A 12,303-nucleotide genomic window follows, 5' to 3' on the forward strand; every position below is an offset into this window, starting at 1 on the left:
CCTTTTCTTTTATATATTTAGCAGGTCAAGCAATCTGATGTTCCATCAAAAATTATTTTTGTGAAAAAGAATGGCAACTAAAAATGAAAAGGGCATACCATGTAAGGGAAATTGATCATATTTTACAGCCATCAATAAGAAATCACTAAAGCTAATGCCTCAGCAGAACAAGCAAGATACAAATAGAGTTAAAAGAGATTATACAATGGTAAAGCTCAGTCAATGAACATGAACACTCACCCTTTCAGGCAGAGATTTGAAAGACTTCAATACAGTCAAAAAGTCCATGATGTTCAGAAAAAATTCGGAATCGCAGATAGCTTCAAGTGGTTGGACCATCACCTAAAGACATAAGTTAAGAATACAATAATTATTAAATACTGGATCTTGAAATTGGCAGGATTATATCAAAAAGTTGTCATTCATTGAAAGAAAAGGACAGGGAGCACCAAAGCAAGAGGCACTAAATTATCCCAAATATGAGAGAGAGATAGAGAAAGAGAGTGGAAGTACAAAAGGTAAATATACCTTCACTGCCATTTCAACATCCTGCTTAGGTGACACGTCCACTTGTACGCGAAACAACGATTGATCAGTTTGAAGTGCATTTTCCTCTGTACACGACTGCAAAAATAGTAAATCAAAGATGCTTCACTGTATAAAGAAAGCACAGAAGTTATTGAGAATTAAAAAAAAAAATTGACTTGTGTTATTATCAGCAAAATTCAGCTAGATTAGTTGAATGATATTCTTAAATCATATATCCATTAAAACATGGAGAGCAAATAACGAATAAGAACTGTTTGAGTATGATCACCCTCAAAAAAAGGGCAACCATTCTCTAACAAGAATAATCATGCAAAACAAAAAAGCAGCAAGACCTCAAGCAAAAGTTGCAGAAGCGGTTATTTCTTAGTATATGTCTTTCAAATTAACATCCATATTTGATGTAATATTTCATTGGCATATAAACTCTATATCTATCAGTCAAAGAATTGTTCATAATCTTAAAATTGGCACTGGCAGCTTGCTTCTTTTATCTATTAGTTTTGTTTCAGTTCTAAGTAAGGTTAGTTTTATGGTCAAAACTCAAGTACTATCATTGATATCTCACCTCTCAGCTGAAGTATATGGGATCAAAAGTGTTCTAACATGGGATCAGAGCAATTTAACCGAATGATATTTTATCCTAAGCTTACAAAATCTTCATTCTATTACTTATATAATAATACAAATAGAATGGGCTTGTCATTTTGATTTCACCCCACATCCAGCTTGAATCCAACTATACACATGAGAGGATGTGCTAAAACTTAATTACCCATTTCAGGGCCTCGCCTGCAGCTTGAGTTCTCGAAATTGATGGCTTTTCAACTTACACTACCTATAAAAGTCTTTATTAATAAAACCATTTTGGATAATAAAAGAAAAGAAGGCACATGATAATATAAAGTCATAGACACCGAACTGAATTTTAATCAACAACTGGTTTAGTAAATTTCTGCTATTTTGCTTAATTTAATGATAGAATCCAAACTGTAAGTTTTACTTTTATTAGAAATCCAAATAACTATTAGTTAGACACCGAACTGAATTTTAATCAACAACTGGTTTAGTAAATTTCTGCTATTTTGCTTAATTTAATGATAGAATCCAAACTGTAAGTTTTACTTTTATTAGAAATCCAAATAACTATTAGTTAGGCTTTTACATTCTCCAAGTGATTAGAAAATAAATGAGTAATTTAAGAAATACTTGGCTTTACCATAGACAGAGATGAATGTTAATTTTTTAAACTCAAGTCTTACGCATCTTGCAGGAAAATCAGAAGCAGTTTTTTTTTTTTTTTAAATAAAGCAGGTTAGATTGTACCATAAGGAATTTGTTATGTTGCACACCATACAAGATCTCTAGCAAAAATAAAATGAAAACAAAACCGTCTACAGTTTTTCAAAACTATGCATGAATAATAGCAACTTATACTGATGAAATAAAAGCATACAAACCTCTCCCGCTACTAGAATGATCTTCTCATTACGTGGAAAAACTATCTTCACTGACTTGAAAATGGCAATAACATTTGCCAATTCTTCCCAAATATTACAATCAAAAACTGCTCCTTCAAGAATCAGCTTAGCAATTTCTTCACCGGAATTCCTGAAATGGGAGTACAATAATCATAATTTATCAAGCACAGATATCTATCAGACAAAACAGCAAAAGTATCACAGATAAGACTATTAAGTAACATGAAAGATAAAGATAAACAACCAACCAGATATGACTTGCACTACTCGTAAATCAATAATCATCTTGTTGAGCAAAAAGTCATCATGTGTACACAATAATTTAGTTGTCCAGCTTTGATAAATAAAGAAAATGTAGATGACAGAGAAATATCAAGCCCAAGAAAACATAAATATCAGAAAGAACAAGAAAACATAAATATCAGAAAGAACACAGATGTCAAAGTTGAACAAAGCTCTGAATAAACATGATACTGGGTCATCCAATGTATACGATACCCCACATAAATCTAATTTGCCCATTATACAGACAGCAAAAGTAGGCACTTCAGCCCTAGTCTTCTGAATCTTAAACTATCAAATGAAGCTGAAATATCTTCAGAAACTAAGGTCCTGTTCATCATCCACCAATAACACATCTTAGCATTTCTAGTACAACTTTTTGTAATTATGCATGCAAATTTCCCAGTTTTCAAAGTGCAATATTACTTAATATTAAAAAAGACTACATGTTAAACCTAGTGTTAGAAAACAACATAATGAAAATATTAACTAGATTCACTGTATTAATACCTTTTCAGAAAAAGCTATTAATGTCTTTAAAATAAACTTGACCAATATTGTTATCTTCGTAACAACCATCGTTCTACTTTTCACCAAGAAAGAGTGACAAAGATGAGCAAACATACCTGCTTTGCAATGCTGCAGAAATTTCGGCAATGCTCAATTTTATAGCACAAGTGTGGAACTTATCATTTGCATCAGCAACGATACTAGATGAAACAAGAGGATCAAACTTTGTTGCTTCATATATATCCTGCAAAAAACAAAGTCATTAGTTTTTCTCAAGCAATAATTGTGACTACTAAAAACATTAAAAGACAGCTACCTTTACAACTTCATCAGAGACAACACCAGAGAATTGACTAGAATCGTCTGTCCCTCCAGCACCAAGCATACCTCGGGACAGCCAATTCAACCATCCACCAGACCTACTGGATAGACGCTCATCGTTTCGAGATTTTTCAGCCCCACCATTCATTCCCACGTTTGAATTTGAAGAATATACAACTTCCTGCATATACATAAATTACACAAAATTTAACCCACTACTGTTCCTTTTTGTGACTTGTTTCCAAGACTACACAGATTGACTCATGATCATATTGTCTCCATCAAATCTAGAATGGTTTTTGGTTCATCCCCTTTATCCTGGAATTGGAATCTAAATTTTTTCAGGGATATAACAGAGAGAGAAATTGAAGAATTTTCATATCTGCTGGCTGTTTTGGGTAATGTTTTTATTGATGAAATGAGTATAGATAGAAGGGTATGGAAGACTGAATCATCAGGCACTTTTACTTGTAGATCGCACTTCAATTGGTTGAGAGATGATTACTCATTCAGTAGTTTTTCGCCAGCAAACTTTATATGGAAAGCTAATGTGCCCTGTAAGGTACAACTTTTTGCTTGGGTTCTTTCAAATGATCAAATTAACAAAGCTAAAATCATTTAGAAAAGGACTCCTAATCTAGATCTAGCTCCTCCTTGGTGTGTTATGCACAAGAATAGCGAAGAGACTGCTGATCATCTCTTTCTCCACTGCAAAGTAGCATCTAGCTTGTGGAATACCTTATTTCAAGCTGCTAGAGTCTCATGGGCTTTCCAAACTCGTGTTTCAATGCTTTTTGAACATGTGTCAGCTTTTGCTAAAGGAGCAAAAGCAAGAGTATTATTGGCTACTTTATGGGTTATTTGGCTAGAAAGGAACAAAAGAATTTTTGGGGATTCTAGAGAGGAAGATGTCAATTCCCGGTCGGATAGAACTCAGTTTCTAGCATCTCTTTCGGCCTCAGTTTCAAAGGAATTTCAAGATACTTCATTCTTTTTCATACATTTAAATAGGGAGATAGCTTTTGTCTTTTGGGGGAAAGGTTTTTGCCTTTATTTCAGATGTTGATACTGTTTCTGCCCTTCCAAGATAAGAGCTTTCTATCTGTTTGGAGATACTCTCTTATTTGTAAATTCTTAGGCTTTTTTTTGGGTTAGTGGACATCTTGTTCACCTTTTGTAAATTTTTGTATTCAATCTACTTAACTTTTTCTCCCAAAAAAACAAAAAAATTTGTAGTTTTATTGATCACACAGTGAAGTTCAGGAAAATTCAAAGAAGGCTGCCACCACAAGAGCCTCCCAACTACGTTGCTAAATATGATATCCAACCTGAATATAATGGTAAATCTTAAACATGATTAAAAATCCAATCACAACATACTAATATGATTTCTATGACAGTGACAGTCATCAGAAGTATTCAAACCTGCAGCTCACGTTCAGCAGCTGACCTATAACTTAAGATATCGTCTACATCAGATTCTTTCTCCATTTGCTCCAATTCTCGAACAACAGATTCATCAATTGCCTAGCAATTACAATTTGAAATGATAAACCAGAAAATAAAAAATAAGATCTAGACATAGAACCAGACAGGTAAAACAACAAATTTGAGAGGTGAAATTAATATAAAAGTGGATAAATCCCAAAAAAAAATAAAATCATATAGCATCAAAGAGTCACAAAATTAAATCAATTGTGAAATAGCTTTAAATTTGGAAATAGGCTGAACAGATTCCTTGAAATTATCAGGAAAATTCAGACCTGAGACATACTACAACCAACACTTTCCTTAATCCTGAGGGCTTTTCAGCAGATTAGAGTTTTTTATGAATTAGAAATGTAAGTTTGTCCCCTCCTCCCCTTCTGATACAAGTTTCCATGTTTGTCAAAAATGAAAAAAAAAAAAGAAATAGAAATTTAAGTAACCTAAAAAAAGAAAAAGAAGAAGAAAGTTACTTGTTCTTGTTGAAGACAATATAGTTTAGCCTTGTATAAGTTGATATACTTTCGGCGATTACTCCTGCAATCAGGAAAAGGAATTCACACATTAAAGCAAATAAATCATTAGGCACACAAAAAATTGTCTGAGATTTTAATTTTCCTGGACAGGAAATACTTTTAGAGATTGTCATTTAAGGAAATTAAACCTATACTACATTAAACGAAAAGCTATAACCACAAGTTCAATAAATTTTACAGATTGATTTCAACTTCATTAGTAAAACATTTCATGGGAAAAGAACAAAGACTAAGAACATAGAATCCGAAATTTTCCATAACAAATTGGGTCTTTCTAGACATTCAGTTAAGCATACTGAAACTTGCTTAAATTTTTGCATGTTCTAAATTCTATCATGGCATGATGGGAAGGCAAAAAAATAAAAAATTACATATTCTAAAGATGTTAAACAGTAAGGCAGGAATTAGAAACTTTTACGAAGTAACCTATCCAACACCTGTAACACTTGAGGAAACAGCAATGGGCAGTGGAGTCAAAATTAAAATTAAGAAAGAAAGTGTGCCCCCCCCCAAAAAAAAGGGAAAAAAACACAAACCATTCCTACCATCGACAAGAACACTTTTAGTGGATGAGCAACTCAAAGAGAAGGAAAAGATTAGAAGGATCTGGCGTTATTAGATCACAATTATATTCTGATATTACGGGATATTTTAATACTTCCACCAAAATCTAGACTGAATCAGCCTTATGCATCCCTCTGTAGAACTTTTTTACGCAGAATATTTCCTTAAAAGTTTGTCTTGAAACTAAAATAAGTATATATTTGATCTTTGTTATAATTCTAGCCAGATAAGAATTTTTAATCAAATATGAGACAATCTCATATGACTGTAGTTTGTTATTGCATAAACATATATTATCAGGGAAATACCATGTAACCTCACTGTATTCTTCGGCCGTTTTCTGTATCTGATTATTAATTGTTCAAACTCTTTTCAATTTGGCCTGTCATCTGACTATATTTATGGACTTGATCCATAGAATCCATTTTTCTAATTCCAATAATAATAAGCCGGCTCATAAGTTATGGACATTGACATTCATAGACCTGTACCTTGGTGAATAGGTGGAGCCTCAACTGACAGAAAGGAACATTCAGCCATTGTTACAATACAGCTTTAACAGTTGTGGGAAGCCATCTAGCACAAGAATAGAAGTTCTCTACTATAATGATATCAGCCCATGATTTTGATAAATGGGAAAAACTCAAATGATTAACTATGCTATTGTGCGTTGACTGTTGTAATCGATGCCATATCATTCCAAACTATCTTACAAAATATATCTGCAATCGTTCTAAGCACATAAGAAGCAAGCAGGAATAGTTCATCAGAATCTCATGTAGTTCCAACAATTTGATAGAAACATTGACCAAAAATCTTTGAAACTAAAAGAACTGAATGTTTGTGAACGCAATCAACAAAATGTCATCACTTTTCTATCTTTACAGTAAATAATTCCAAATTTATGGAGGCATAAGAGCAATAAAGAAAATCATAAGCATTTGTGTGCAAGTAGACCTGATGATCATGATTACAAAAGAAAGACTGATGGAAGATCAATGATAAATGGCATGCTTCCAGAAAATTATTTAGAGAAAAAGAAAAAAATTAATATAATGCTTACAACAGAAAAAGGAATGCAAATATTTTTGGCTTGCATTAATTAAAATACTTTTGTTACTTGAATATAAAATCAAAATTCCAGTGGAACATAACATCTGAATCAAAATGAGGGAGGAAAAACGAGCACCAAACAGATTCCGTTCGTTCACAAAGATTGATGCCTTTAAAAGGAACCATTTCAATAGTGGAGAATTTACTTACAACCGCTGTGCAAGGTATCTCCATGATGTTTTCTTCAATTTCTCGCGGACATCTGATAGAACAGATTGCTGTGCGTATTGCCACCATAATTTTTGCCAACCATCTGGTTTTTTTGATAAAGGACTATACCTGGGACGATAACGTCCATATCTGCCTCATCCAACAAAAACAAAAAATGTTTAAGCATTCTTTTAAGTGTTACGCATTAAATATTTTCACCTTAACCACACCTTTCTTGAAATTCAACAGATCAACAAATAATAAAATATGCAAACATAACAATTACTGATGGCACTAGAAGTAAAGCTGCACCACATCTAGGAAGACATAACCTCTTACAATCCTTCAATCCTCTTTTCAACCTTCTGCACTATTAAGATTCCAAACTCCTGTCTTAGGATAACCTCCTAAACGAATACCCAAACATTTCAAAGCTCAATTCTCAACACCACTGCCTATGCCATTGGCCAAAAGCCCAAAACACAATCCTAAGGTCTCTCTTCAACATTTTCACTTTGAACACCAAAATTTTGCAAATGTCTCAACCATTATACCAAATTTGTTACGATGGTGAAAATAAAAAAAAAAAGGTATAACCTAGTTTTGGTCCCTTCCCACAGAAAAACCTATAACTAAATACTATTTACATAGAAAAAAATTCAAAAAGAAGAAATGAAATACTAACAAAGCTTCCACTTCCTTATCCGTTTCACTCTCATTTTCTTTTGTCACATCCCATTCCCCATGACTAAACATACAATTCAACTCAAATGTCAATATATCAGTTCACGTCAACTTGTCAATAGATATTTCGTAGTCATGCCACCTTTAGCCTAAGTGTAAAATGATTTTTAAAGAAAAACTATGAAAGCAATGCAAACAAATCAATAAAGCAAAAAAATAGGACACTGAAAAGTAATATTAAAACTCACTTTTCTTTTAATTGGCTGGTGCACAAGTAATCTAATAGAATAAAGATTTGTTGCAACTGAACCTCATCCAATGACAAGACCTACAGAATCTTACAGTTGCAGATGTTAATATTAAATAAGAAGTCAGCAAGCAAACAAAAAGAAGAATATGGTTCAAAATGTGAACCAACCAATTTGGTTAACTCCGCATTGACAGAATACTGTGGTAAATCAGTATCAAGCTGCCCTGACCTATTGAGCTGCATGAAAGGACAGACGTTATAAAACTGCAAAAGAAACACTGTTAACTTTTATAACAATCATATGCAGTTTATGAAAGTAGTACTTCCGTAAAAAGAGAAAAAAGCAACACTACAAAGTCAAAAGATAACAACATTTCATGCAAAATATGCCAACATTCACCAGAATAAATATGGATGGCTAAGAGATAGAACTAAAACAACATCACCAATCCATTGAATACAAATTTTCTTATAATAAAAGTTGATATCTCAGCTTAAAACAGCAAACATGGAATTAGGCTAATTTATGACAGCCAGCAGCGCAAACGAACGGTTCCAAAATTTAACTGCTATTTCTAGGACAGATTGTAGTCAAATTCCGGCCAAAAATGTGCCTCCATCCACAAAATATCTAAACTAAGTCATCTCAACACACTAATTCACATGCAATGCATGGGAGAAAGATATTGAGTAGTATTATAGTTTCTATATTCAGTTTACTATATTTCTATCAACATAAAATAAACATAACAAATTATCAATATTACTTCATTCAAAAAAAAAAAATGCACTAACAAGTCACCAAGAAGCTTGATGTCAGATCAACCAAAATCACAAAAATAAGCCCAAGCTAATATAATGAAAAATAAAACATATAAATACTTTGTATCATGGGCTACATCTAATAAACTCTATGACAGCACGTATTCAAAGTTATGCAAAACTTTGTCAAGGCATCCACTATAGGAAGAACCACGAAAATTTTTTTATTTGTTCTCTAAGGAAGCAGTAAGAGTATAACAGAAAGAGTACCATAAACCCAACAAAAAGAAGAAAATGCAATACAATATCAATGCAATCTCATCCTTCGCTCTTCAATTCTTTGACAAAATCAGCCTTAAAAAATCATTGTGATATTTGACTTCATTACGAGTCCTCCAAAAGAATAAAATACTAAACAACTATCACTATTGTAAATACACATTCAATAATAACAAAAAAAAAAGGCCCATATACCTCGGTAGATAGCCAAAAACATGAAATAAATACATATGCAGAAGCATGATTCAAGTCCAACTACCATACCATCAGTGATACTGATAGATCAAGTGGCTTTAATATATGATCGAAGTTGGAGTCTCCATTGTTGTCGAAACTCATCAAATTAACATCTGATTGGAATGTACGACAATAGATTCCCAAGCCTTGGATCTCAACAAGTTTGTTTACTTGCCCCCCTCGAGCCCTCCCACCAGATGATCTGCAAAATCAAGTATCACAAAAGCACTGGAGGAACCAAGGTTTGAGATCTTATCTTCCAAGCAATGAAATGTAGCATGTGCGTTTACACACATGCATGTGTTAACATACACATATATAGTTACAAATAAAATGAACTATTTAATACAAACAGAAATGTAAAGCATTTGAAAAAAAAAAAAATACAGCAAATAGGATCCACCACATGATATGCTGCTACCCCACAGTCAGTCATTGCTGACTTTACTCAAAAGCCATCATAAATATGCAGAATGAAGAAGAATCAGAATAGGTCATAATCCCAAAAATCCTAGCTTCCCCAATATGTTTTTATTATTATTATTTTTAATTTTTTTGGGCAAAGACCAGCAAGGAAAGGAAAAGAGAGGAGATGAGCTGGTACCCAACGGTCCCATAATTTAGTAGAGATAACAAGTCAAAATTCACATCATCTTTTGTCTCAAACATTTGTAGTCTTCATCTTTATGTGCTGATAAACTATGTTGTGAATGTCCATGCTTTTTGTCCATGTCTCGTCAAATTAATATTATACCATCACAACAATTTTTTTTTTTTTTGGTGGCATGAATAGCAAGGACTTGGTCTCAATGTTCACCTATAATATTTGATTTTCACTATGAATAGTATTTTGCTACGACCAGTGGGAAGATGTTCAAAATCAAAGAATTTTTGTGGTCGAGAGTAAATGAAAAATAAGGATTAATAAATTCAGATTAAAACAAAAACTGCTATTACCCTCCCAAAATAAATATTGGCTCACATAACTTTGTCTCCCCCCCCAAAAAAAAACAATTATAACAGCTGTTTAACTGAACTTCTCATTCACAGAAATAATACAATGAAGTGAGGAAAATAAAACAGAAAAAGAGAGATAAGCTAGCAGTATAATGGAAAAAGGAAGTAAAAGATTACCCAGCCGGATTTTGCTTCATTGTCATCAAGCTGCTAAACTGTAAGCCAAAAACAATCCGCGCCTGGATAAAATATGAAAAAATTAAATTCAAGGTTATTCACAAAACATGGTAGCAAAGAAAACAATAGACATTTTTAATCTCTTAATTAAACAATAATATCAATTCCAAAAATTTGTACATAATTTTAAAATACAGTGATGGATTTTTTCAAATACTTAATACTTTATGAAGGATTAGTTTATCATCAAGAGCACACATAAGAAGCTATTAACTTTTCAATACAAATGGTTATCCTGGACTGAACGTTCAAAAAGCAAAGAAAATAGGTTAGCAAGCTAGGTAAGACTAATTCAATTAAGGTAAGTGTGCCGCTTATCTTTTAAACCTATTCTATTAGATAAGAAACCCTCTTATCTTTCAAACATAATCTCCACTTTCCAGTAAGAAGATTCCAAAAGGATAAATTTCTATCATTTCAACCTAAATACTGCTCTGGCCAACTTCCAACACCACACCAAATTCTATTAGCAAAAGAACTCAACTTGCATTAATTAGAATTATTACCTACTACATGAAATAATAAAACAAGATGCAAGACCAAAGAAAATAAGGAACCAGCAAAAGGTACAACACAGAGGTAACTTACTGAGTCAAGCTTCATATTACTGTACAGAACATGGAAGTTGCTTATGTACACTTGAATACTATCAAGAACCTGAAGTAAAAGACAGAAGTTGCAATGAAAGAAAAATGCATCAAATAAAATCTAGTTTAAATTAAAAAAGTGACAAAAACAATGGATAAGAGAAAATAACTTAAGTAGCAGATATAAGGAATTCCCTCAAAGAATTGTCACCTTTGCTGTAATGTATGAAGTAAATGATTGACCAGCATAATTATCTGAAGTAAGACAAAACTAGGTATCAGCACAAATGCTCCAAGATGAACAAATACGCAACTATTCTATACAGTAGGTTTACTTTACTTCATCACAGATGAAAATCATATTGAACCATGAAGTAGATTTGCACTAGCCTAATCATAATCAAATAACAGGAAAAGAAATAAAAGCATGCAGTTCTGGATCACCTATCATACAAACCATAAAGATGGCAAAACCTAAACTTCACAGCCAGAAATACTAGCACGTTTTAGAATTTAAATTTAAACTTAGATCAAATAACTTACCAGACACACGCCTAGATAATTTCGCTAGCTCAGCTGCGGCAAGTTTAGCCTTTTTCCCAGCAAATTCCCTTCTTTCAACAGCATCCATACTCCACTACCATCGAAACAGAGACATCAATACTCCCTCCTTTACTATAAATACAAATATGTGAGGGGGGGTTTCAACGTTACCTCTTGATCATCCCGCTGACACGCAGAAACAAAAACATCCTCCAGACTAATTATGAGCGGGTCACGCCCAAGCTTTTTCCACGGAATTTTTATGCTTAATTTCCCTACTCGACCTATTAAAGTTAAAATTAAGAAAAACAAATTTCAATAAAAATCGTAAAATTTTCTATTTATTCAGTAATTAACTTAAAAAGAAAAAAGAAGAAAAGAAAATTACCCTGTTTAAGAGCGAAAGGCAGCTGGAGATAATCAAAGGCTTCAAGAATGAGTTCGACGTTTTCCAATAAAACTTCTTCGTTCCATAGAGTGATCTTCAGCTGCTCTTTCTGAATGTCTTTGACGTATCTGCCTAGATATCCTAATAGCAGCTGACGAACCAGCCGTTCGAACATTCTTAATAATTCAAAAGCCTCAGCTTTTTTGATCAATTGAGGCTGGCTTCAATGAACAATGAAATATTTTTGACAATCCAGGGCTTCGCATAATCGCATTCGTCGATTCTTAGAGCATATGGCGGGGGTTTGTGTGTAAGGGAATTTTGATGATTCAGGAGAGGATTTGTAAGGGTTTTTCTGTTAAGGGGTTATTTGTAAAAACTTGTAACATAT

The 12,303-nt window shown here is 33.1% G+C and overlaps 1 protein-coding gene across 7 annotated transcripts in view; it reads right to left on the minus strand.

Annotated features, from left to right (window-relative positions):
* LOC18039636 overlaps positions 1-12,295 on the minus strand; it is a 32,479-nt gene extending 20,184 nt beyond the window's left edge. For 4 of the 7 annotated variants that reach the window (XM_024181603.1, XM_024181602.1, XM_024181601.1 and 1 more), the window contains exons 1-17: positions 11,913-12,295; positions 11,696-11,808; positions 11,525-11,618; positions 11,193-11,236; positions 10,983-11,051; positions 10,335-10,396; positions 9,228-9,402; positions 8,091-8,159; positions 7,921-8,000; positions 6,989-7,138; positions 5,099-5,162; positions 4,566-4,667; positions 3,136-3,321; positions 2,936-3,063; positions 2,007-2,157; positions 529-624; positions 241-342 (exon numbers count right to left, since the gene is read on the minus strand). In XM_024181603.1, coding sequence (XP_024037371.1) covers positions 241-342; positions 529-624; positions 2,007-2,157; positions 2,936-3,063; positions 3,136-3,321; positions 4,566-4,667; positions 5,099-5,162; positions 6,989-7,138; positions 7,921-8,000; positions 8,091-8,159; positions 9,228-9,402; positions 10,335-10,396; positions 10,983-11,051; positions 11,193-11,236; positions 11,525-11,618; positions 11,696-11,808; positions 11,913-12,087 — 1,860 coding nt within the window. In that variant the 5' untranslated portion in view covers positions 12,088-12,295. Of the gene's footprint in view, positions 1-240; positions 343-528; positions 625-1,321; positions 1,385-2,006; positions 2,158-2,935; positions 3,064-3,135; positions 3,322-4,565; positions 4,668-5,098; positions 5,163-6,216; positions 6,792-6,988; positions 7,139-7,920; positions 8,001-8,090; positions 8,160-9,227; positions 9,403-10,334; positions 10,397-10,982; positions 11,052-11,192; positions 11,237-11,524; positions 11,619-11,695; positions 11,809-11,912 lie in introns of those variants that run through there. The other 3 variants (XM_024181605.1, XM_024181606.1, XM_024181607.1) reach the window with 3 other exon arrangements.
* Between the last annotated feature and the right edge of the window lie 8 nt (positions 12,296-12,303).

This window comes from Citrus clementina, unplaced genomic scaffold (assembly GCF_000493195.1).
Source record: "Citrus clementina cultivar Clemenules unplaced genomic scaffold, Citrus_clementina_v1.0 scaffold_6, whole genome shotgun sequence".
NCBI lineage: Eukaryota > Viridiplantae > Streptophyta > Magnoliopsida > Sapindales > Rutaceae > Citrus > Citrus x clementina.